At 37.0% G+C, this 25089-nt stretch overlaps 2 protein-coding genes across 2 annotated transcripts in view; one reads left to right on the forward strand and one right to left on the reverse strand.

Moving 5' to 3' along the window:
* pwp2h (PWP2 small subunit processome component) overlaps positions 1-16279 on the reverse strand; it is a 39201-nt gene extending 22922 nt beyond the window's left edge. The window contains exons 1-8 of the mRNA XM_051702475.1: positions 16145-16279; positions 15880-15992; positions 15650-15744; positions 15427-15526; positions 15175-15318; positions 8945-9080; positions 1521-1792; positions 956-1099 (exon numbers count right to left, since the gene is read on the reverse strand). Of these exons, the coding sequence (XP_051558435.1) occupies positions 956-1099; positions 1521-1792; positions 8945-9080; positions 15175-15318; positions 15427-15526; positions 15650-15744; positions 15880-15992; positions 16145-16162 (1022 nt within the window). The 5' untranslated portion in view covers positions 16163-16279. The remainder of the gene's footprint in view (positions 1-955; positions 1100-1520; positions 1793-8944; positions 9081-15174; positions 15319-15426; positions 15527-15649; positions 15745-15879; positions 15993-16144) is intronic.
* Positions 16280-16858: 579 nt separating this feature from the next.
* LOC127443750 (thymosin beta-11-like) lies at positions 16859-19133 on the forward strand. The gene is made up of 3 exons (XM_051702611.1): positions 16859-16965; positions 17917-18026; positions 18242-19133. Exons 2-3 carry the CDS (start codon positions 17927-17929, stop codon positions 18271-18273), a joined length of 132 nt encoding a protein of 43 aa, XP_051558571.1. The 5' UTR covers positions 16859-16965; positions 17917-17926; the 3' UTR covers positions 18274-19133.
* The last annotated feature ends 5956 nt before the right edge of the window (positions 19134-25089 follow it).

Below are 25089 nucleotides of genomic sequence, written 5' to 3' on the forward strand. Positions count from 1 at the left end.
GATCTGAATCCTTTAAAGTCCAGATGCAAGTTGAAACATTAAAAAAAAAAAAAAAACTGGTTTCTTTTCTACTGAAGACTTGAAGACTGGAATTACTGTTAATTTTGCTGCTACATTATCCAATATACTAGTTAATAATAAAGTGTTTCTTAATAAGCTATACATTTATATTGAAATAATGTGTAGTTAGAGATTTGTTTCTTTACATATTAAAGAGTACTCTCAATTAGTTCTACACAATAATGTAAAGATATTCTTAACTGATTATGCAAAAAACAACACTGGTATCGGCATTGGCCGAAACTAAGATTTCCAATACTGGAATCGGAAGAGAAGTAGTGGTATCGGTGCATCCCTAATTGACATGGGAACAACCATTCAGTAATTAATCTGATTTAAGTCTCACAAGTCTTAAAACACAGCAACAATTTGTGGTTCATTTCGAGGCAAACATGACAAAATTAATGACCAGCTGATAAGAATCATTAGTTCACGGGGTAACTCTGAAATGTATTGCACTGTAAATTGAAAAGAACCGACTCATAAGTGTCATTTGTTCAGGATTTGTGCTACACACTGGTCACTCTTTTTGAGGTGTAGATTCAGGAGTGGTGTTGCTAAGTTGCTGAATGACAGTGCAGGACACACTAACAGAGTATTTTTGTACGATGTACCGTATGCATCAGCGAAAGAATGCACGTTTGAGAATCGTAAAAGTCATGAAAATCTTTTTTTTTTTTTTTTTAATGGAACCGGTTCTGAATAAGAACCGTTCTCTGTTCCCAACATTAAAACCCATTAATTCAGTAAATTATAGATAAAATGACAATAGCTATACACAAAAAAAATAAAGCCACGGAAGTGTAGTTACAAACACTTGTAGTTGAGACTGAACTTAGATCTTAAATATTCTGGAGATGACAACTATAATATTCACTTGGGATGCATGCCTAACCTGAGTGAGTGAATGAGGTCAAATTCGGGCAGCTCATGCAGGTGGAAGGCTCCAGTCGCAAAGCCTGTCACAAGGATACGTATTTTCTTATGGAAGGCTACAGCTGTCAACTTGTTGAAATCACCTTCCTTGTTAAAATAGTGTCTGTTTCAATGTGACAGAAAAAATACATCTTTGAACAGTATTATAAAGACTTGAGATTGACATGTTTTATTAGCATTTCAAGCATAAAACCACAGAATGAAGGGATAAGGACAGTGGGGCTCAACCAGGGGGCTAGAAAACAACTATGTGGCCTCAGAAAACTTCCAAGTGGGCTTAAAGATGACTTTTAATTAATTAAAATTTGTTATATTAAAATACAATAACTTCATTTAAATGCTGAAATGAGCTAAAATCATGATGTAGGCCACATAAACTAACAGTTCCAGAATTGTCTGGAATCCCAAAATTAGTTTTAGTATTTTATGTAACCTAAAAGTTGTAAAAAAAATAATAATAAAAAATAAAAAATAAGGCTGAGAACCACTGGATTAGTAGGAACAAAAATCAGTGATTTACTCACTTGCTCCTTTGTGTATAGCGGACATTTTTTATGCCTTCCAACTCTTTGGGTGCATCTGCGCTTCCCTTTATCACCTCTCCTCTTGCCTCTCCATCCTCCCCTAATATATCCTCAATGTCATCATCAGCTTCGTTCTCCTCCCCTTCTTGATGTCTTTTGTTCTTCTCCTCCATCTTCTTTCTCTCTGAGTATTTTGGGCCCTTGCGCAAGTCCTCCAGCTCACTGTCACTTTCCCATATACAGAGTGTACCATCCTGGCTCACCGTATACAGCTGTGCAAAAAAATAAAGTAAATAAATAAAATAATGGCTTAAAAGTAAAACTGCAGCACATATAGGTCATTAGTGGCACTACAAAAATAATTATTACAGCAATTAGTGTTATTTTTGAACACTGATGACTAGGGCTGGGTGATATGGCTGCAAAAATTGTATCTCGATATGTTTATCTTATTGACAATATTCTATATATACACATCTTGATAATTATGTATTTGTTCTAAAATGGCATTAAAAGTGGGGTTTTTAATCAAAGTATACTAAAAATGTTTAATGTAACATTTTTCAAACTGGGGGCGTCAGAGCATGTGCGAGTCAGGGGATGTGCGGAGAATAATGATAAATTCACCACGTAAAACAAAAACAAATAAATACAATAACATTTATTTTGAAGATAAATAAAAATAAATAGCCTAAATAACCATAGTCCAGTGGATGGTGGATATGATAACGGATGTCATATCGCGGCTCGAGTGTTTTAATCATACGCTGAAATTCCGATGGTGCGTAACCATCTACAAAGTCATTCAGGTGCATTAGCAGAGGTTGTAACTGTGCTCGTCTATTTGACACTTTGTTTTCTTCGCCAAACCTTGTGCTCCAGATGCGTCATTAAACTTGAGGTGAACCATGGTGCAAATGTTTACCGAACCATGGGTGGCATACAGTACGGTTCGGTTTTTTACTGAGAACAGTTACAACCCTAATATATATATATATATATATATATATATATATATATATATATATATATATATATATATATATATATATATATATATCACACACACACACACACACACACACAGCCGTTCAAAAGTTTGGGGTCACTGGACTGAAATGTTTCTCATGATCTTAAAAACCTTTTGATCTGAAGGCGTATGCTTAAATGTTTAAAATTAGCTTTGTCGACAAAAATATAATTGTGCCAACAAATTATTTCAATACAAAAAAAAAAAAAACGTTTTTGAAATGGATGACTTGGACTGAATAATAAAGAAAAGCAGCCAATAAGTGCCCAGCATAGTTTGGAACTCCTTCAATACCATTTAAAAACCATCCCAGAGTGATACCTCAAGAAGTTGGTCGAGAAAATGCCAAGAGTACATTTCTGCAAATTCTACTAATTCTACAAAGCGTGGCTACTTTGAAGATGCTAAAATATAACACAGTTTTGGTTTATTTTGGATTTTTTTTAGCCACAACATAATTTCCTGTTCAATCTGTTATCCCATTGCTTTGATGACTTTACTATTATTCTAAAATGAGAAAAAAAGAAAAAAAAAAAAAAACATTTGAATAAAGAATGAGTATATGACCCCAAAATTAATCAGTGGGGGAGAGAGATAAAATGAAGATGGAGACGCCAGTTCGAGAGAGAGAGAGGAGTGATAAGAGTCCTCCAACCCCTGGCGGATGGCCGGCAGCGGTTCCTCTGACTCCCGGCGGCCGGCATAGATTCCTCCTTCCCCCGGCAGACGTCCACGGCTCCTCCCCTGCCGGACAGTAGGGGCGAGGACTCCATGACAGCGCATCCCTCCTCCTTCCTGGGTTTCGGCACCAATGTAACGGGGTAAAGGATGAGCAAGGAGGCGGCGGGAACCGGCTGAGCAGTCAATGAAATTGAATCACATAAATAAACTTAAATCAACATACACAAACACACAGACAGCGGTCGCGTGTGGCTCTCTCTCAAACTGGCGCCTCTGATTCATCTTTATCCCCCTCCCAGCTGATTGACCTGATTCAAGGCCAGGCGTGTGACCTCACGGCCCCGCCCTGCCCTCCTCCTCATCACAGGAACATTGTCAGAGCAGAAGAAAGCAAGTTTTCTTCCAGGATAACCTTGTATGTATCTGTTTACACACACACGCGGCTATTTTTAGCCTTCACAGCGGTGCGCAATATTTGAGCGCTTCTCACGAACAGCACCTCAGATGTAGATGCTCAATAGTTCGGTTCACTTATAATATGAATTTATAATGGCACTTACCAGAATTTGAATAAGAAGCAAATTAAACTACTGTGAACTTGCCTACAAACAGACACATACAGGACTTCCTGGAGAGTGCAGAATGTCAAAATAAAAGCGTGAGGGTTTAAAAGTTAAAGGTGTCACAGAGAGACTCACAGAGGCAGAGATATGAGCTCAGTAGCAGGGTTTATTGAACAGATGATTGAAACAGTGATGTAAACATTGTGAGTAAATCCAGTTGAGCAGAGTGGCAAACAGCAGATGAGTAATATCCAGACAGGGTATAGACACGATGAACAGATAACACGCAACAGTCTTATGATACTTGCAGGCAATGGAGTCTGGAGTCTCAGAGATACTATCGATGAGAACAGACAAAGAATGTGTGTGAAAGCGGGGTATACATGCAGTCCTTGATTAGCCACTAATGTATGCAGGTGCGTGTAATCAGAACTCAGGGGAGAGTGAGTGCTGTGACGGCAGTGAGGAAGAAAGAGAGAGAGAAAGAGAGAGAGAGAGAGAGAGACCGGTGGATCCGTGACAAAAGGTGCACGATTGAGATATATTACTATATATTACTATTATATTATTATTATTATCATTTGTTTACAAATTATAATAATATTTAAGTTGAATGGGTTCCAAAAAATAACTTTTTGAATGAAAAGTGGATTGATGTCTTACAACTAAATTGAACAAGAGAGAGATCTGAATCCTTTAAATTCCAGATACAAGTAAAAAAATAAACGGCTTCTTTTCTACTGATGACTTATACAGGAATTATTGTCAATTTTGCTGCTACATTATCCAGTATACTAGTTAAAGTTTTTCTTAAGCTATACATTTATATTGAAATAATGTGTAGTTAGAGGTTTGTGTTTCTTTAGATATTAAAGAGTACACCCAATTAGTTCCACACAATAATGTAAAGATATTCTAAACTGATTATGCAAAAAAACAACACTGGTATCGGATCGGCCGATACTGAGATTTCCGATATCGGAAGAGAAAAAGTGGTATTGGTGCATCCCTAACCTGAACCCCATTGAAAACCTATGGAATGTGATCAAGAAGATGATGGATGGTCACAAGCCATCAAACAAATCAGAGCTGCTTGAATTTTTGTGCCAGGAGTGGCATAAAGTCACCCAACAGCAATGTGAAAGACTGGTGGTGAGCATGCCAAGACGCATGAGAAGCTGTGATTGGAAATCAGGGTTATTCCACCAAATATTGATTTCTAAACTCTTACCCCTTCCAAACTCTTCATAAGTTAAAACAATTGTATTGTGTTGTTTAAAAATGAATATGAACTTGTTTTCTTTGCATTATTCAAGGTCTGAAAACATGGCCTCTTTTTTATTTTGACCAGTTGTCATTTTCTGCCAATAAATGCTCTAAATTGAAATTTTCTACTTGGAATTTGGGAGAAGTGTTGTCAGAAGTTTATACAGGGTTCGTACAGATGCTTCAAAGTTAAATTCAAGGACATTTCAAGCACATTTTTATTCGTTTTCAAGGACTATGCTTGAGATATCATTAAAAAATTATTTTTGTTAATTTTAAATAAAAATATTTTAACCATTCAGTTAATTTATTTTTATAAAACACCACTTATTACAAGTACAACAAGCATCTTTAACTACATATTCTCACAGTAACAATTCTTGGTTCATTCATGACGAAATTGATGTGCTCCCTTAAAACGCACTTCGCTTTCCAACAAAAGTGAATAACTTGGTCCGTAAACAGTAGTCCATATGACTCGTGCTGTGTTCCACGTTTTCTGAAGTCACACAACAGATTTATGTGAGGAACTGACCGAAATTGCAAATGGGTCATTTTCAAAACAAATTTGACTTTCCAACTTACAAAATATTGACATTTTCCATTTAGTTCATTTTTTTGCCTATAAACACTGAGGGTAAACATTTTGTAACATGTTGACATAAATTTTTATTCATAAAGGACAACTTTGCTGTTGTTCTTTTATTATTTAATTTTGTTTCACGAATGAAGTTAACACTAAGTTAACACTAACAAGGTTTAAATGGGTTACAACACCACATTTTGAGGGTTCAGTGGCGTACAACACCAAATATTTTTGTGCGAAAATATTAGTTAAAATGTGAATACCTTTTTAACATGCTGGGAAAAATCACTATATGCATATTTAAGCAGCCTCTGAACTTAAACCTTAATTATTTTCTACAACTTTTGTATTTAAAAAAAAAAAAAAAAGTTAAAAAATACTAAATTAAAAAAAAAGTTTTAACAGTGATAAAACCAATAACATGAAATCAAGGGACAAACATTCTTTAAATTATTAAAATTATTAATAATAATTTTGTTTTGCTTTTTTGCACACTTGTTCGGCCTTGCACTAATGCTTTTATTAAAAATAAATACACAAATAACTTTACATGTCATAGAAGTGGTGTACCAGATGAAGGGAACAAGGATTTTTTTCAGGCAATTAACAATTTCAAATATATTTTCTAAAACATTTGCAAAACAGAGTCAAGCCATTTCATATCATTAAGGTTATAAAATTATAAAAAAAATATATATATTTTTTTTTTTTTTGCCATTTGAAAGCTTTTTCATGACTAAAGTCAAGGGACATGTTTGTCAACATATTTTGATACTGACCCAAATGTTGTCAGAAATAGCCTATTTTGTGAGACACAAAGCTTTCTTTACAGAAGGGGGCACTAGACAGCTCACAAAACTAAATCCTCCATTGATCTGCATTCAAATCATTCAAAACGTTTTACATCTCATATAATATTTTCACTCTGGAGAGTAAATTGTAATTAAAACTGATAGTTGCAAGGATTCATACTTGTTAAATCCGCAACAGCAGTATCTATTATATATATACATACATACATATATATATATATATATATATATATATATATTATTAAATCCTCCCGTAACACTTGATTGTGATTGGCCCATTCTGAACAGTGTTGCCAAAAGTAACAGGTGCCGCGTGACAGCGCAGTCCATGCGCTGCCTGCTTCAGCAGCGGTCTAGTGGTCTGTCGTCATGTTTTTCCGAAAATAAATACATTTAATTTATTTAATGATTTAAGCAACGTATTTTAAGATTTTCTATAATTCAAGAACTTTAAGCACCTCTTGGTAAAAATTGCTATTTTCAAGGGTTTTCCAGGACTTAAATTTGAAAAAGCCAAATTCAAGTACTTCAAGCACCTTATACAAACCCTGTTTATAGAATAAAAACAAAAAAATTCATTTTACTCAAACATACCTATAGAGAGTAAATCCAGAGAAACTGATAATTTTGCAGTGGTCTCTTAATTTTTTTCCAGAGCTGTGTATGTGTGTGTGTGTGTGTATATATATATGTATGTGTGTGTGTGTGTGTACATATGCATTATTATTAAGCCATTTAATCCCAAATTATTCTAAGCTAAGTGGGCACATGTATTTTACCCCTTGGACAGCCGAATTATTTATTTTTTTAAGTTAGTTAAAGTAGGGGGGCTCTGGTAGCTCAGCGAGTATTGATGCTGACTACTACCCCTGGAGTCACGAGTTCGAATCCAGGGTGTGCTGTGTGACTCCAGCCAGGTCTCCTGAGCTACCAAATTGGCCCGGTTGCTAGGGAGGGTAGAGTCACATGGGGTAATCTCCTCGTGGTCGCGATTAGTGGTTCTCGCTCTCAATGGGGCACGTGGTAAGTTGTGCGTGGATCTCGAAGAGTAGCATGAGTGTCCACATGCTGGGAGTCTCAGCGGTGTCATGCACAACGAGCCACGTGATAAGATGCGAGGACTGACTGTCTCAGAAGCAGAAGCAACTGAGACTTGTCCTCCGCCACCCGGATTGTGGTAACTGCGCCACCACGAGGACCTACTAAGTAGTGGGAATTGGGCATTCCAAATTGGGGAGAAAAGGGGATAAAAATGGTAAAAAAAAAAGAAAAGAAAAGATTTTTTTTTTTTTTTTTAAACAGGTGGAACTGTTTAAACAGGGAAGTCAAATTTTGCTCAGAGGCTCAATAGGACCCCAACTGCAAACAATTAAGTAATATAATTTAATATTTTTAAAAGGAAAAGGAAATGATAAACCAAGAAACAATGCAATTTCTTTTCGTTTTTTTTTTTTTTTTTACTTCAAAACCTGCTATTTTAAATAAGTTTATAACTTAAGTTACCTAACCAAAAATGAGGCTCTGCGTTTTCCTTTTTTTTTTTTTTTTACTACAAATTCTCCTCCCTGTCCAGTAGGTAATAATATGCACAAAGAATGTGAATCGGCAAAAACAAAAGAAGAATATTGGAGTGATTTATAGGGAAAAAAAGGACTTGAATATTGATCTATTTCTCGCACACACCTATCATATCACTTCTGTGGCGGAATGATCCGCCCATCTGGCTCGTCATCGTCGCCCCGCCTCTTAGGGCCACCCTTCAGCCAGGCTCACGACGGGAGTTGGGGCGGGAGAGCGAGAAGAGGTGCATAATTAATAAGCCTTGTTTGGTCAGCGGTGAATGAAGCACACCTGATAGGGATAATGCTTCATAACCGCTGTCTTTAAAACGCAGTGCGCACCTCTTTTCGGGGAGCCGGCTTCAAATCTCCATGTGCACACACTGGCATCCTCGCACGCCCAGGACCAGAGCTGGAGGGATCGGATGACTGGATGTGCTGCTGGACCCGTTCTTCGGACCCCGGGACGCCGTAATGAGTCGCCGGGGGTGAACTGCTCACGTTGCGGCATCTAGCTGACGGCTAGATGCCGGGTCGCATTCCCCTCACACTTGCCGCGGGCCTGGGAAGACGCGCTGTGGAGGGGAGCGTGAGCGGCCGACTGACCCAGCCCGTGCCTGGGCTATCCTATGAAGACTACCCCGCCCCTTTCACGGAGCCCCGTTCACCGCAAGGATGCCAGATTCCCCCTTTTATTATGAACACTGTTCCACCTTGGACACTTTATTACCCCTTTTAGACATTTTTACGTTTATTATTGTTTCCAATAAATGCCTCTCCGAGGCTTGACGCCACACCCACTGTGTCTGTCTCTTGCTCACCCTGCCACACTTCTGAAGATATGGATTAAACCACTGGAGTCATTTGATTACTTTTCTGCTGCAAACTATGCTAAAAACATGCAGCAAAAGCTACTTGCAAACTTACATCCAAGCTGTCCTTCTCAAAGAAGCAGCCTACTATGATGTCCTTGTGTCCACCCAGTGAGTAGTAGATAAGATTTGCCCATCTCTCCGCTCCAAAGATCCATGTGGTCATATCCTTGCTACCAACAGCAAAGCACCTGAATTATCAGAAAGAGGGAGACTAAATAGATTAAATTGTTTTCCTCTGTCATTTAATTGACAGTTTAATCAAAATCAAGTATCTAGTGGTGCACCGATCAGGACATTTGAGGCCGATACCGATCTCCAATTTTTTAACATTAAGATCATCCGATTCAGATTATGCCCTTTGCCACACTTTTGCAAGTTGTATTATGCAGTTATATGTTTATGCCCAAACAATTAAATTACAGTAACACTTTACAAAAAAGTTCCATTTGTTAACATTATTTAACAACATTACTGTAGTTCATTACATGAACTAATGAACTTAAATGTTAGTTACTACATATACTACAGTGCTCCAGACAAAAAAAAATAAAAATGACTTGGGAGCCACTGGCTCCTAAACTGAAACATTAAGGAGCCAAGTGGCTGTTTTTAGTCACCAAATCACAGAATTGCTCAATTTAGATTGCAGTTCAGAAAAAAGATAGAAAGCCAAAGAAAAGGAAGACAGCTGATAACCCATTAATCAGAGGTTTAATAAACAGTATATATATATAGTTAAGATAAGTTTGCATTCCCTTTTGTCTCAAATGTTCACACCCCTTTCTTAATTTATACAAATATAAAAGATTTTTTTTTTTTTGTACTGCTCTTCAGAATCTACATTACAGTTAATTACATAGAGTATAGTATGCATATAGTAGTGTGTTGTGTTTAAGCATCAATGAATGTTTGCACCTTGTTTAATACAAAAAGCTTGATCTCATTTATATATATATATTTTTTTTTTCATTCAATTTGCACTCTTGTAGTCTCTGTGTCTGGGCCATCCGTTAACAGTAAAGAAAGACTAAGGCAATATTTTTAAACAATATATATATATATATATATATATATATATATATATATCCCAGATGCAGTTTATTGTGCTACTCCAATCCCAATCAATAATTACCAGAAGAAAAATAGCGGTAAACAATACGTGACTTTTAATTATAAAGAAGCCCGAAATACACATGGGACTCTTATTTTGAAATGTCTGCACTCACAGTGATGAATCTGATTCAAACTGCTAACCTGAGCTCCTGAGTTCAAACCCTCAGTTCTTTTTGGGTGACTCGTGAAAAAGACCCAGTTCAAGAGAGTCATTTGTTCACAACTCTCTCGCGCTGGGTTTGTTGTTCCGTGCAGTGAGCTCATCACAACAGAACGGGTGAAAAGCGGCACGAGACACATTGGTGGTGCACACTATAAAATTGTATTCAATAAATCACAAGATGATATCTGACGAAACCGCATATGAATGCACTAGTGATGTCATTTCAGTAGTCTGTACCAATACCAGTGAAATTTCACGGTTCTCGATACCAATTTCGATACAACAGCAAAAATATGCTAATATGATAATGTGGTATTAAACACACCAGTTTAGTTATTTTAAATAAATTAATAATTATTGTAATAATTATAGTTTAATAATTATTTTCCAGAACTCCATGTTTTAAAGTTTAATTTAATTTCATCATCAACATGGTGTCTAATCAAATAATTCTAAAAACTTTTAACAAGTGAAAATAACTTTTCAACATGTCATCGTATTTTTTTGCCAAACTTTTATTCAACAGGAGTTTTGCTTGTGATATATTGCTTAATTATTATTATTATTATTACAGTAAATATTAAAGTACATTTTACTATACAGTTGCAATGTGTGTAAATTTCTTCAACAGACCTTTTTCACACTCCGGGTTTTGGAACACAGAACTAAGCGTCTGCAGGGTAAACTTCAGCGGTGAATGGGAGATCACAGCCACTATTATTTTCACTTATCCATTTGCTCCAAGACCAAAAGAAAAATCCCACTATTACGTTTGAATGACTTTCCAGAGGAAAAAAAACAAAGAGTGGTGGATTAAGCAAGTCAAATGGGAGAAGATGCCAAATTTACTGTCACTCTCTCCGCAGCTGTAACAGAAACCCCCACGCAGCTGTGGTAATAATTTTTTTTAAACTAATTCCAGGGCTATAACAATAAGCATAATATTATTAATACACTCAATATTTTAAAAATGTATGATATAAAAAAAATTGCAAGATTTACGCTGATAAGGCGGAAACATGTCACAGTCTGTGAAAAAGGTCTATTTCTGGCATCTAGCTTTTATTTTGAATCGTGCTTTTATTATGACGTGCGTTTTTTGCCACAAACTTCACTTTTCCAGATAAACAGTTGGCAACAAAGCCTAGTGTGATCATTGAAGACTTATGTCATGTCTGAAATCTCATCTCTTTACACTGGCCTTTGAGTCTGACAAATGAAATATAGGACAGTTTTTAAGTGTTTGTATTTTAGATTACTGGTGTTTGTGTATGTTGTCATTTTGAAATGTTATGTTTTAAATTTTATTACTGTGAAGCACTTTGGTCAACTCTGTTGTTTTAAATGCTATATTAATAAAGCTGAGCTGAGATTAAATCACAAATGTTGTGATTCTAATTATATAAATATAGTTTACATGTGCTGTGTGGTTCACAGTAGATTAGTGCTCTGCTCTGTCATTTGATACAACGTGAATGATTCTCAATGTCTGTGGAGTTTCTAGTGGATGAGCGGTCGGATTTAAAGTATGCAGCTTATCCACAGTAATATTGCAGCCTTTAGTGGTTTAATAAATCACACTAGGTAATGTCACGCATTTTGAAGCTGTCATGTGTCAGTCATACTGTGCACTGGAGTCGGTGCTCGGTGCTACCGGTACTGCAGAAACACTGGTATCATTACATCTTTTTTATTTTAGTATCGACTTGGTACCAAAGTAACGGTACTTTTGACAACACTAGAATGCACACAACCCGACAGTCGCCATTGGGGATTTTAAATTATCATCGCAATCAATTATTTTTGGTCGCATCTGCGATCATTTTAGTTGCAGTCTGGAACCCTGTACTATTACATTTTTTAAATCAAAAGTTGTATTAGTTAACATTAGTTCATGTACCTATGAACTAACAATGAACAATTGTAATTTTATTAACTAACATTACAATGGGGGGGCCTGGGTAGCTCAGCGAGTATTGAGGCTGACTACCACCCCTGGAGTCGCGAGTTCAAATCCAGGGCGTGCTGAGTGACGCCAGCCAGGTCTCCTAAGCAACCAAATTTGCTAAGTTATGTGTGGATCGTGGAGAGTAGTATGAGCCTCCTGTGCTGTGAGTCTCCACGGTGTCATGCACAGCGAGCCACATGATAAAATGCACAGACTGTCTGAGAAGTGGAGGCAACTGAGACTTGTCCTCCACCACCCAGATTGAGTAACCGCACCACCACAAGAACCTACTAAGTAGTGGGAATTGGGCATTCCAAATTGGGAGAAAAGGGGATTAAAAAAAAACAACATTACAATTAATAAAGGTTGTAAAAATATTACTCATTTATTCATGATACCTGATGCATTAACTAATGTTAACGAATGGAAGCTTTTTTATAAAGTTACCAAAATTACATTGATTGTGAATTGCTAACATTTATTAGGGCCCAAGCACTGAAAGTGCAGAGGCCCTATTCTTCTTCTAAGGGTTATTATTATTCTTTCAAGTTTTTCGGTGCTTTTGGGGCACTTAACATGCGTGAAAACTCTTATAAAATGGGCATGTAAGACAGCCTCTGTAGCATCCCGATTTTCACATACAGTCACCAAACTTGGCACATATATAGTTCTCACTAAGCCAAACAACTTTCATAATTATAGTCATCAGCTCCGCCCAACAGGAAGTCAGCCATTTTGGATTTTCTGAAAATCACAAGCTCTGAACTTTTAAATACTCCTCCCAGGGGATTAATGTGACTGGCACCAAATTTATGCAACATCATGCCAAGACACTGTAGATGCTAAATTGCGAACAGATTTTTGATATTTTGAACGGTGTCGCCATAGCAAAGCAATACATTTATGGCTAAAAATGTGAAACAGTAAGTTCCTTACATCTTCTGTGTGATTTGTATGATTTTTATGAAAATTCAGCTGTATGTTTGGAAATGGGGGCTGATCACATTTATGTGGCTATTATGGGTCACGCTCATAGCGCCACTAAATGGCAGCAGGAAGTATGGCAATTTTAACAGACTTTGAAATAGCCCTCTTATTTTTACATGAATTGCTTCAAAATTCTTAAGAATAATGTCAAGACACTGCTGATGTAAATTTTTAAAGGTATATTTGATATATTAAATGCTGTTGCAATGGCAACGCATTTATTGTTATTATTCCTTTCTTCTTATATTCGGGTGTTTTTTTTTCTCCCCAATTTGGAATGCTCAATTCCCAATGCGCTCTAAGTCCTGGTGGTGGCGTAGTGACTCGCCTCAATCCGGGTGACGGAGGACGAATCTCAGCTGCCTCCGTGTCCGAGACTGTCAATCTGCGCATCTTATCACGTGGCTTGTTGAGCATGTTACTGTGGAGACATAGCGCGTGTGGAGGCTCATGCTATTTCCGCGGCATCCACGCACAACTCACTACGTGCCCCACTGAGAGCAAGAACCACATTATAGCGACCACGAGGAGGTTAACCCAACGTAACTCTACCCACCCTAGCAACTGGGCCAATTGGTTGCTTAGGAAGCTTGACTGGAGTCACTCGGCACGCCTTGGATTCGAACTTGCGACTCCAGGTGTTGTAGTCAGTGTCTTTACTTGCTGAGCTAACCAGGCCCTATATTTGGGTGTTTTTGAGGCACTTGGCATGCTTAAAATTTAATGAAATTTTGCACACACATCAGAATAGCTGGCCATTAGGTCAGGGCAAAAGTTCACAATTGGGCATGTAGGGGGAGCTCTGTAGCACCCCCTTTAAAATGAGTAAGACAGCCTCTGTAGCACCCCCATTTTCACCTACAGTCACCAAAATTGGTACATATATAGTTCTCATCAAACCGGACAACTTTCGCACTGACAGTCATAAGCCCCGCCCAACAGGAAGTTGGACATTTTTTATTTTTTTAATATTGCAGTCTCTGAACTTTTAAATACTCCTCCTAGGTGATTAATTAAACTGTCACCACATTTAGACAACATTATGCCAAGACATTGAAGATGCTAAATTGTGAACAGATTTTGATATATCGAACAGTGTTGCCATGGTGAGGCATTAAATTAATGGCAAAAAATGGGAAACAGGAAGTGTTTCATATCTTCTGTGTGCAATGTGTGATTTAGATCAAAATTGAGATGTATGTTTTGTCTTGGTGGCTACTCACATGGATTTGACCATTTTGGGTCTGTCATAGCGCCACCACCTGGCAGCTGGAAGTGTGGCACTTACAACAGACTTTAAAATAGCCCTCTTATATTTACCCAAATTGCTTTAAAATTGTTTAGAATAATGTCTAATTCATGTGTCCGCCTTGCATTGTGTTCCAAAAGCCATCAGGTTAAAATGGACCAGTTGTACATAGGCCCGTCATCGCTGAATACAGCTATATTTCAAGTCAGAATTACTACTGTAATTACTCTAGAAAATGGGCAACTTAATATTCATACACATGTAATTCTTACACATTTTTAAAAACAAACCTGCATATTCATCTGAATAACAGCATGTCTGAAAGTTTAAATTCATGAATACTTAGCATTGCCAACATTTCACCCAACAGAGGCCACACTGTGATGCATCAAGGGCTGAGAAAGCGCTCATTCATTAGAGTAGCAGTGTATGTGTGATTCCCTGCATGCTGCAAAAAAGATCGGCCCTGAATCTAGGCACGATAGGCAGATTGCCGATCACAGACTTAACACGAAGATCGGCCGATTTAGATCGGTAGCTGATCGATCGGTGCACCCCTACAAGTATCAAAGCTGTTTGAAATATTAAGAGAAGAGAAAGTCCAATTTCTTGATAGAACTATTTCCATACGCGTGGTTATAATTTTTTTTTATTCCAAATTAACTCAATTTGTTTATTTAGAGATCCAATACACTATGCTAAGATTCCTTAATAGTGTAAGGAGGTATAACCTGCTATTATAGAAAAACTGAAAAATGTGTGTTTATCAGATAAGGCAGCACTATTAGTAAAAGAAAGAATATAAACTAAGCTGTTACACACTTGGAATCATCAGTCCAGTCGATGCAAGTTGTCTCATCAAATGGTCCATAATAACTCTTGTCTAATGCAAAGGCATTAAACTCTCTGTTTCTTCCAGGTGCATGGTACATTAGAGCCACATTTTCCTTTGTTATCACAAATTTCCTTTCAGAAAGACAAAACATGAGATTGAATTACTGTAGCAGCTTCTCATGCACAGAGCAATCCTTTAAAAATGACATGTGCTGTGTATTTAGGTGTGTTACAGCTGACCTTCCATCAGGGGAGAAGCAAACGCTGTGAACAGGCTTATGGAAGTGATGATGGTGGAGTACTGCCCGAGTGACCAAGCTGACAAGTACAGCTGCTCCATCTGAAAAATAATGTGGGAAAACGGTCACAAGCACAAAACTCTTCTGACAACAAACTACTCAAAATCTGAAAAATCTAATTTTGCAATTAAAACTAAGCACGGTGAGTGCTGCATTTTCCATACCTTCATCTATAAGTATGGCAAGATTCCCATCTGGACAGATTCCGACACAGGTAATGTTCTTTGTGGTGGACACTGGCAAGGTTTCTGACTTGTTACTGCCGAAAACAAGGTATAACAGTTCCTCAGAAAAAAGCAGTATAATTCCCAATTGTTTTAATAAGGTACTTTAAACACTTAAGTTTGTCTGGGTATGAAAGCATTGCCTGAATGTTGAAGTTAGTTACACTCACTTTTTCAGATCAAAGACAGAGATGCGGTTGCCGACTGGACTGATGACAAAATTGCCATCTTTAGAGAAAGACAGGTTCCCTTGGCGATAAAACGACCCTAATAAGTTGGAAAACTAGAAAGAATTTCGAGCAAGTTCAGTTCAGATATTCCCTTTTTCTACATAAGCCACACAATTCTCTAAATTGTGGATTTCTCGCTAAACTGGATCCAAAACCTCACATAACCACAATAAGAACATCACAGTGAAAATAGTTTTTCTCATACCTTGTAAGCAAACTTCATATTTTCTGAGAGCGACGTGCTATATTTTTATACAATAAGCGTCACAGACCCGCACGTGAGAAACTCCAAACACGTTAAGTTAAGCACATGTGTGCATCGTGCAAAAACACTTCCGGATCACACTGCGATGTCAAACTAAAAGCACAATACAGTTACGCATTGTCAAATTAAATTGCACATATAAGTCCCCCAAAAGTTATTGCTATATTTATGAAAAGAATATTGTGACAAAAAAAAGAAGCGCACAAACGTTAGAAAAACTTTGACATTATATGTGGAATCAAAATAACTCTACATGTGTTTTACTGTTTTAAATTAATTTAAATTTGAATTTAATTAGTAGATTTAGTAATAGACACAGGTTCGACTATCTAAATTAAGCTATCCCCAGCTAATCTAAATAGCAGTCGGACACAAAAAAAAGAGCTAAATCGCTATTTGTAGATACAATTTGCGAAATGACAATAGTGTGAAACATGTCCACAAGATGGCGTCTTGGCACGATGCTAAAGTCGTATCGAACATAAAACTCATAGATGCATTTTATCAGTTTGTAATAAATCATACACATCAAGTCACTTGTATTTCATATTTGTTTGTATCTGTTATTAAAATTATTGATTTAGATGATGTTACATTCTTATTAACTGAACATTCTTCTCTTTTCACGGAGAACTGAGAAGTGACGTCAGACTTTGATTAGCATACCTCCCTCTCTATATATTTCATGCTGGGGCACTGACGCGCCACAGTACTGCAACGTAGTTCAACTGAAGACTTCCATATCGAATCCGTCTATAAAGGTATGTCTTTCAAAACTAATAATAAAATTAATAAAATAATGTTATTGGTGCCGTGATATGTAATGATAAGAATGCAAACCGTTAGATCCATTTTTATTGGAAGTGAGATATTTTCCAAATAATTCTGCTGAACAAAGGATATGTCTTTATATTTTAAGACACCCTCTGTTCAAAACATGATTTGAACATTACAGTTAGCAATATACGCATATGTTGCTTTAAAGTCGGTGTCTCAAAGACATGAACAAGGAGCTTAACCTATTTTCCTTTATTAAGCCTCTTCAACTGCATTTATAAAGACGTGACTCATAAATGTACAGTAATCTGATAATATTGTGTTATAACGAATGACTGGCGAAGAGGTCGTTAAAAGAAACGGCAGCATTGTGTTCTTGGTCATAAAGCTGTACAGGGCGGTGGTTTTCACACTGCTAGATTCTGCAAATCCCAGTCAGATTTCACCATGCTCACGAAACAAATATGACCATGAATTTGTAGGTTTTAGCTGAAGCAATGTATATGAGCAAAATAATTCGCTATATTATTGAATAGCCATATTTGCGATTCACTTGTATTCTCATCGTGGAAACAGGTTTTGTTATGTAAATATTCTTCTTCTTATTATTATTATTCTTCTTATTATTATTATTTTTTATTTTATTTTATTTTATTTATTTTTTTGCTGTCTCAGACGCCATTCAGAAAGGGTGCGGTTTTGTTCAGTTGTGTGTGGCACTGTCAGGAAAATCAACGGGATGTGATACAAATCGTCTTTGACTGAACAATAGATTTTAAGAGCTTCACTGCCTCGGGTGGTTGAGGTCGCTCTCTCTCTCTCTCTCTCTCTCTCTCTCTCTCTCTCTCTCTCTCTCTCTCTCTCTCTCTCTCTCTCTCTCCTTGCAGACAAGAAGGAGGGGAAAGAAACGATTATTCTTTTTGTTCTCTCTGCAGACAACCAGTCATGTCTGACAAACCAAACCTGGAGGAGGTCACCAGCTTCGACAAAAGCAAGCTGAAGAAGACCGAGACTCAGGAGAAAAACCCATTGCCATCTAAAGAAAGTAAGAACAACAGAGCATAATTGTGCTTTTGGCCATTCTAATACCCAGGCAATCTGGTATTGCAAAACCATATCAAGCAACACTTAAAATCCTTCATATCTGTGGCCTTGGGTAATAATTTGCATGTAATCTACACAGAGATCAAAGCAGAAATTGGGTGTGGGCAGTAAAGATGTGGTGGATTTTCAGTACTATTCTTCCTTCTATGTCTACAGCCATTGAACAGGAGAAGCAGGCTGCCTCGTGAAGACACAAGCTGCCATCATGCACTGTGCACACTCCCTTCCCTGCATTGCCTTCTTTTCACACACTTCTTTTAGCAGTCTAACTTTGTAACCAAAATGTTAAAAAAGAAAAAAATGAAACTGAAAAAAGAGAAAATCTAAAGCTGCATCACTGTCGGATTGGATGAGCTGACCCCTCTAACAACACCTAGACGAGTCTGGACCGCCTCCTTTGTGCAGTCCAGCGATGCAAAGGAAAGAGAAAGCTTCTGATTCCAGGAGCTAGTAGCATGGATCCATCTGGTGCCCATGGTGGCTATTTTGTGTTGGTTTCAGCTATTGCCATAGGACAAGGGGGCGTGGCCTAGTAGACATTTCCAAATATTCATCATCCGATTGAGGCGTGGCTTTTTGCTGACAAGTGACCAGCTCGCAAAGTTATGGCATTGTATTTTTTATTTCCACTTTTAGGATAAACTGCACAATCTTTGTTTATTTATGTTGGTAATGATTAACACCTTCTTGGTAGTGCTACTTCAGTGAAATGCTTTTTTTATTTGCAAAAGAGGAAGAGAAAAAAGCAAATACAGTCTAGATGTGAAAACACTTCTAAGAACAGGTGTTGTATTTTAATTGAATGTGCCCTTTTAATCGATGTGGATTTGGGGTTGCTTTATGTGTTACGCCCTGTATTGGTTGTCTTATTGTGCGCCAGTTATCTTTCAAAATGTAAATTCAACGTGATCGCTTTCAGCTGTAGAACAAATTGTTTTTTCTTGGGTTTTGTAAAAAACAAACTTCAGCAACCATGTTATATTGCCACAAACTATTATCAATAATGGAAAATTGAAACTGTTGTAATAAAAAAAAAACTTTATCAGAATTTTTGTGTTTAGTCTTTCTCACTTTGTTGTCATTACCACTTGCAAGATCTAGAAATCATTCAAGTTAACTAAGAAAGCTAACAATGTAATGTCTAAATATATCAGTAACTGTAAATACTAAGTTATATAAAAAAATAAATTTTATTGCTTTATTTTGTACAATTCTTGCTCGTTTTAATTAAGTTACCGTTACTCTTTAAACCTTAAAGTTGTCATTAATAAAAACAATCAAGTGTTCTTTATTAAACAGCACTTGAAATGTCACATTTTGGAATCATAAATCAAAAATATACCTTCTTTAAACTTTGGCTTCAAGTACAACTAACTCAAAATTATCTAGTACAAAATTGTGGCTGTGTGGGATACCCATAAGCCCTTGCACTTGAATAAATTATGAATGTTTGGTCAAGACAAGAGAGCTTATGGAGAAATATAATAATTGTTATTTAAAATTTTATATAGTTTTAATTCTTATGACTGTTGTGTTGGTTGTTAGTTGTGATTAGTGTGAAGTCACCATTAGGGTGATTAGTGTTACCTCTGGCAACTTGGAGCCTGTTAAATTTAAGTCATTCTTATTTACTCAGTTGTACTTCACAAAAGTGCTGGTTTATGTGCACTAAGAAGTACTGAGGGGAATCCAGTGTCCCATATGGGTAAACTAGTGCAGTCATAATTTTCCTTATACTGTATAAGACATGCTAAAACTCAATTTAATGAATTAAATAAAAACAACGATACTTTAATCACAGATTAGTTTCTGTAACTAGTAACTACTAGTAAACTGTATTTGAATAATTAAGTTCACTTTACTTGAGCCAAACACATACACCGATCAGCCACAACATTAAAACCACCTGCCTAACATTGTGTAGGTCCCATTCGTGCCACCAAAACAGCGCCAACCTGCAAAGCATTCTGAGATGCTATTCTTCTCACCACAGTTGTACAGAGCGGTTATTCTCTGTTGACCTCTCTCATCAACAAGGCATTTCCATCCACAGAACTGCCATTCACTGGATGTTTTTTGTTTTTGGCACCATTTCGAGTAAATTCTAGAGACTGTTGTGTGTGAAAATCCCAGGAGATCAGCAGTTACAGAAATACTCATACCAGCCTGTCTGGCACCAACAATCATGCCAAGGTCAAAATCACTGAGATCACAATTTTTCCCCATTCTGATGGTTGATGTGAACATTAACTGAAGCTCCTGACCCATATCTGAATGATTTTGTGCACTGCACTGCTGCCACACAATTGGCTGATTAGATAATCACATGGATGATTGTTGGTGCCAGACGGGCTGGTTTGAGTATTTCTGTAACTGCTGATCTCCTGGGATTTTCAACACACAACAGTCTCTAGAATGTACTCCGAATAGTGCCAAAAATAAAACATCCAGTGAGCAGCAGTTCTGTGGACGGAAACGCCTTGTTGATGACAGAGGTCAACAGAGAATGGCCAGACTGGTAAGAACTGACAAAGTCTATGGTAAATCAGATAACCACACTGTGCAATTGTGGTGAGAAGAATAGCATCTCAGAATGCTATTCTGAGATGCAGGCTGGCGCTGTTTTTGGTGGCACAAGGGGGACCTAAAAAATATTAGGCAGGTGGTTTTAATGTTGTGGCAGATCGGTGTATGTTTACTTAGAAAAAGCATGCAAACCGATTGCCTTATGTTCAACTAATTAGATTGTTATGTGGCAAATGTGGCAGTTATACAGATATGAAAATTGTGACATTTTATACTTGACTTGGAACTACTGTAATGTACTCTTGCTAACACATCCCTGAAAAGAGAAAATAGTTCTCATAATGACATCCTGTAAAGTCTTTGACCCATTCACCATTGCTGCAGCTTACAGGTGGTGACTTGGCACCTTGACCATCAAATTAGCTTGCAGGCATTACCTGTTCTGATGGGGATTTCTGAAGCCTGCCTCCTGCACTATCTGGCTTAGTGTTTGCCTGTGAAGCCTAATGACGTTATTATGGTGACACAGATTCAATATTAATTGGTATATAAAACAAGCCTCTAATCTGAAAAAGTATTTGAAGGAAAAGTACATGGATACTGTATGGTATCACTAGAAGAGGCTAATATAGCGGTATACCCATCTGAGAACTCACAGTGAATAAATATTTCAAATAGATTTTGCTGATCCACTTTGGATCAGTCTGACTATGTGAAATCACAATCAGCGTTACTTGGTAACATACTGATCATTATCATCCACCCCTTCTAAAATAAACTCCCTAATCAGGGAAGCAGATATGCCCATATATGCTGATGATTAAAGAGGACAGTGGGCACAATGTTTCCCTTTCAATGTAAAATATAATATGTAGACAACTTCCTTGATAAAAAATTATCTCATGAGCTGGTGATTTCTTTTCTATACTGTTGAGCTGTTCGATGCACATAACACCAGAATGTTAGCACGTGCCCTTGTAAGTGGATTGGTGTTAAGGCAGTTACACTTAATACTGTATTAATCTCCTGGGAATGGCACTGGTTGGAAGTGAGGGGCTAGAAATTTCTGTGATTCTGTCCATATCATGTCACATGTAGCGATATCACAAGTAGAGAGATTAATAAAGGTCTGCTGCATCTCTCTATCCATTGTATTAAACCTCTCCAAGATCCTAATAAAAAATGAAAACACCTTTGGGGTACTAGCATGTCGTAAGCCAATATGATGTTAAAATAAGCATTTATTCCCCAGTAAAGACAAAGGGTGCCAAATGCTGATGCTTAAATCAAGTGCAAATACAGGCATGCTCACAGAATCTGTCAGTAGTTGTCTGGGAGGAGTATAAATGGCTTTGCTCTCAGGGCTGTAGTTACATAATTTTACCTAATACATTCATTGAATAAACTTCTCTACTGAAAAATTTCAGGAGTGGGCTTTGTTGTAAAAGCTGCTGTTTGCCTTGTGATTGTGTCAAAATGCTTGTAATGTATCAATAACAGAAGAATCAGAGTGTTGTAACAAATAGTGCTAATAAATAAATGTTGACATCTTCACATACTATTTTGTAACTTTGTATGATTCTACTGCATGAGCACATTGGGTTTATTAGTGACTTTCAAAGTGATCATTAATGCTAATGTAAACTCATTCATTCATTAATTCATTAATTCATCCATTGGTATGGATGCAATATAAATCCTTCTCTCTCTCTCTCTGTCTCTCTCTCAACTGTCTGCCTTAATGTTACTGATATCTGCTGAGACACAACCTCAAAGCTGCCCTACTGTGTGACCTCAGCAGAAAGCTACAGCCTGACTGGCCCATAGATCGTTCCGTTGTGTCTCGACTGAAGTCAGTGAGAGGCCATTTAGCTTTTCACAAGCCGTTGCACATAGAATTGTGGTCCAGTGATCTTTCATGTCTCAGTACTCAGCCCAAACAGACAAATGAAGCTGAGCCTCTGGGATGCTGGCTACCTTAATGAAGAATGCGTCGGAGAGGAACCTCAGAAGGGATTACTATAACTTTACAGATTTCACATAACTACAAATTAACAAATTAACAGTTGCATGTTAAAAAAAAAACAAACAAACATGTAGTTAGAGGGTAAAATAGATACACTTATTCTTATTGAAGGAATTGTTCACCCTAAATTGAAAATTCTGTCATAATTTACTCACACTCTTGTCATTCCAAACCATTCACCTTTTTTTCTTCTGCGGAACACAAAAATAAATAATATAATGAATGACTCGTTGGCTGAATTAAATACAATGGCAGTAATGACTCACTTAAATTCTTCATAAAGCACCCAAGTGTAAAGTAGTCCATCTTGTAGTCCAGCTCATGCTGGTATACGTCATATACCAAGTCTTTTGAAGGCATACGATCACTTTGTATGATGAATGGACCGTAATTTAAGTGCATATTCATTCTTAATTCAAATCAAATCATTAATAAAGTACATGAACAGCACTGAAAATGGCAGATGCTGTTTGCTCCCCAAAGCAAATAATAGCATATACAATAAATAGTGGCAGATGCTATTTGCACCCCAATTTAAAGGGGTAGTTCATACAAAAATGAAAATGTTCTTATCATTTACTCACCCTCATGCCATCCCAGATGTGTATGATTTTCTTTCTTCTGCTGAACACAAACAAAGATTTTTAGAAGAATATCTCAGCCCTGTAGGTCAATACAATGCAAGTGAATGGTGACCAGACCTTTCAAGCTCCAAAAATCACATAAAGGCATCATAAAAGTAATTCATATGACTCCAGTCATTAAATCTATGTCTTCAGTAGTTATATGATAAGTGTGGGTGAGAAAAATATCAATATTTAAGTCCTTTTTTTTTTTTTTACTATAAATCTCCTCTTTCACTTTCGCATTCTGAAAGTGAAAGTGGAGATTTATAGTAAAACAATATTTAAATATTGATCTGTTTCTCACCCAAAGTGATTGCATCCCTCCAGAAGAAATGTATTAAACCACTGGAGCAGTTTAGATTACTTTTATGATGACTTTATGTGATTTTTGGAGCTGGAAAGGTCTGGTCACCATTTACTTGCATTGCATTGACCTACAGAGCTGAGATATTCTTCTAAAAATCTTCGTTTGTGTTCTGCAAAAGAAAGATAGTCATACATATCTACTCACTATGGCACTTTAACGACACTGGGTACGCACTTTGTCATAATTTTCTGTACTATTGGGACTAATAGGGTGCAAATTGCCATGCTTTGTTTTAGGTGCTATGTACACCTAGGTGCAAATAATCACTCGCTCAAATCGAATATGGTGGCTACATCCATAACATCAAACCTCATCTCATGACCAAACGTGCAAGAACCAATGAGTTATCTACGTAACCGCTGTAATTATTTTATTTTATTTGAGAGTAAATAAGAACTAAATTACGGTCTGTTCATCATACAAAGTGATCGTAGGTCTTCAGATTGTTTGCATTAAAGTGAGGTTCTGTGTACAGCCATAGTATTGAATTAAGCCAATGGGACATTCATTCATTTATTTTGTTTTGTGTTCCACAGAAGAAAGTCATATGGGTTTGGAACGACTAAAGTAAACCAAATAGTAAAATAAAAGTAAACTATTCCTATAAAAGTGCTGTAAGTGATTTAGTTTAGGAATACCACACATAAAATAATGCTACAACCTGATGCATATAACTGAAATAGGTGCCTTGAGAAATCATATCTAACACTGTGACAGACCTAGGCTCTATCAAAAGCAAAAAGAGTCAGGACTGCATTTTTTATTGATCAGAAAACTAGCCAATCAGAAATGTTTTCTCCCTGCTAATAATTTTGTGTGTTTGGGTTTAAAGACTCGATTTTGATGACATGTCTTTGGAAGGCAGGGTTTTTGAGAGAGGGCGTGTGGCTGAATTGAGCAAAATTGCAGAAGTTTTTTAAATGATTTAAATCACTTACAGCACCTGTAATTAGAATCAAATAATCCAATATGGTTAATTATGATACAGTAAGTTAAAAGATTAAAGTGGTCAATATAACTGCATTATGTCTCTAACATGCCATCTCTTGATCACAGTGGTTTCCAGTTTTAGCTGAGGTAAACAGGGTCTGCACTGCTGTTTCCACAGCAACCTGATCCACATGAGAATCTATCACTGTTATAGTCACATACAAAGGATTGAAAAACATTTGCTTAGCATCTATAGGTTCACTTTGTCTTTTTTCTGTAATAAGAGAATATGAAGCAATTTAATTTATTTCAGATAGAAAATATAATAGTCTCCCAGTCATAATCTTTTATTAAACCATCTGCTTTAGAACTGTGCTTTACAAATATTGCGTAATATTGTGTCTTAACAATGATTACAGTTTCAGGATTGCACAACATGATTGTATTCTACTGCTAGCGCTGTGCTTGTAAACAATGAGACAACAATACAGATGGCATTGGGGGGGGGGGGGAGGAGTTGTTTGAACAT

Source organism: Myxocyprinus asiaticus, chromosome 7, assembly GCF_019703515.2.
Source record: "Myxocyprinus asiaticus isolate MX2 ecotype Aquarium Trade chromosome 7, UBuf_Myxa_2, whole genome shotgun sequence".
NCBI classification, from domain to species: Eukaryota; Metazoa; Chordata; class Actinopteri; order Cypriniformes; family Catostomidae; genus Myxocyprinus; species Myxocyprinus asiaticus.

Excerpts from the sequence above, each read along its gene's own strand:
- LOC127443750 (XM_051702611.1), top strand. The coding sequence starts at position 17,927 with ATGTCTGACAAACCAAACCTGGAGGAGGTCACCAGCTTCGACAAAAGC. Across the intron at positions 18,027-18,241 it reads CCCATTGCCATCTAAAGAAA|CCATTGAACAGGAGAAGCAG; the intron begins GTAAGAACAACA and ends CTATGTCTACAG.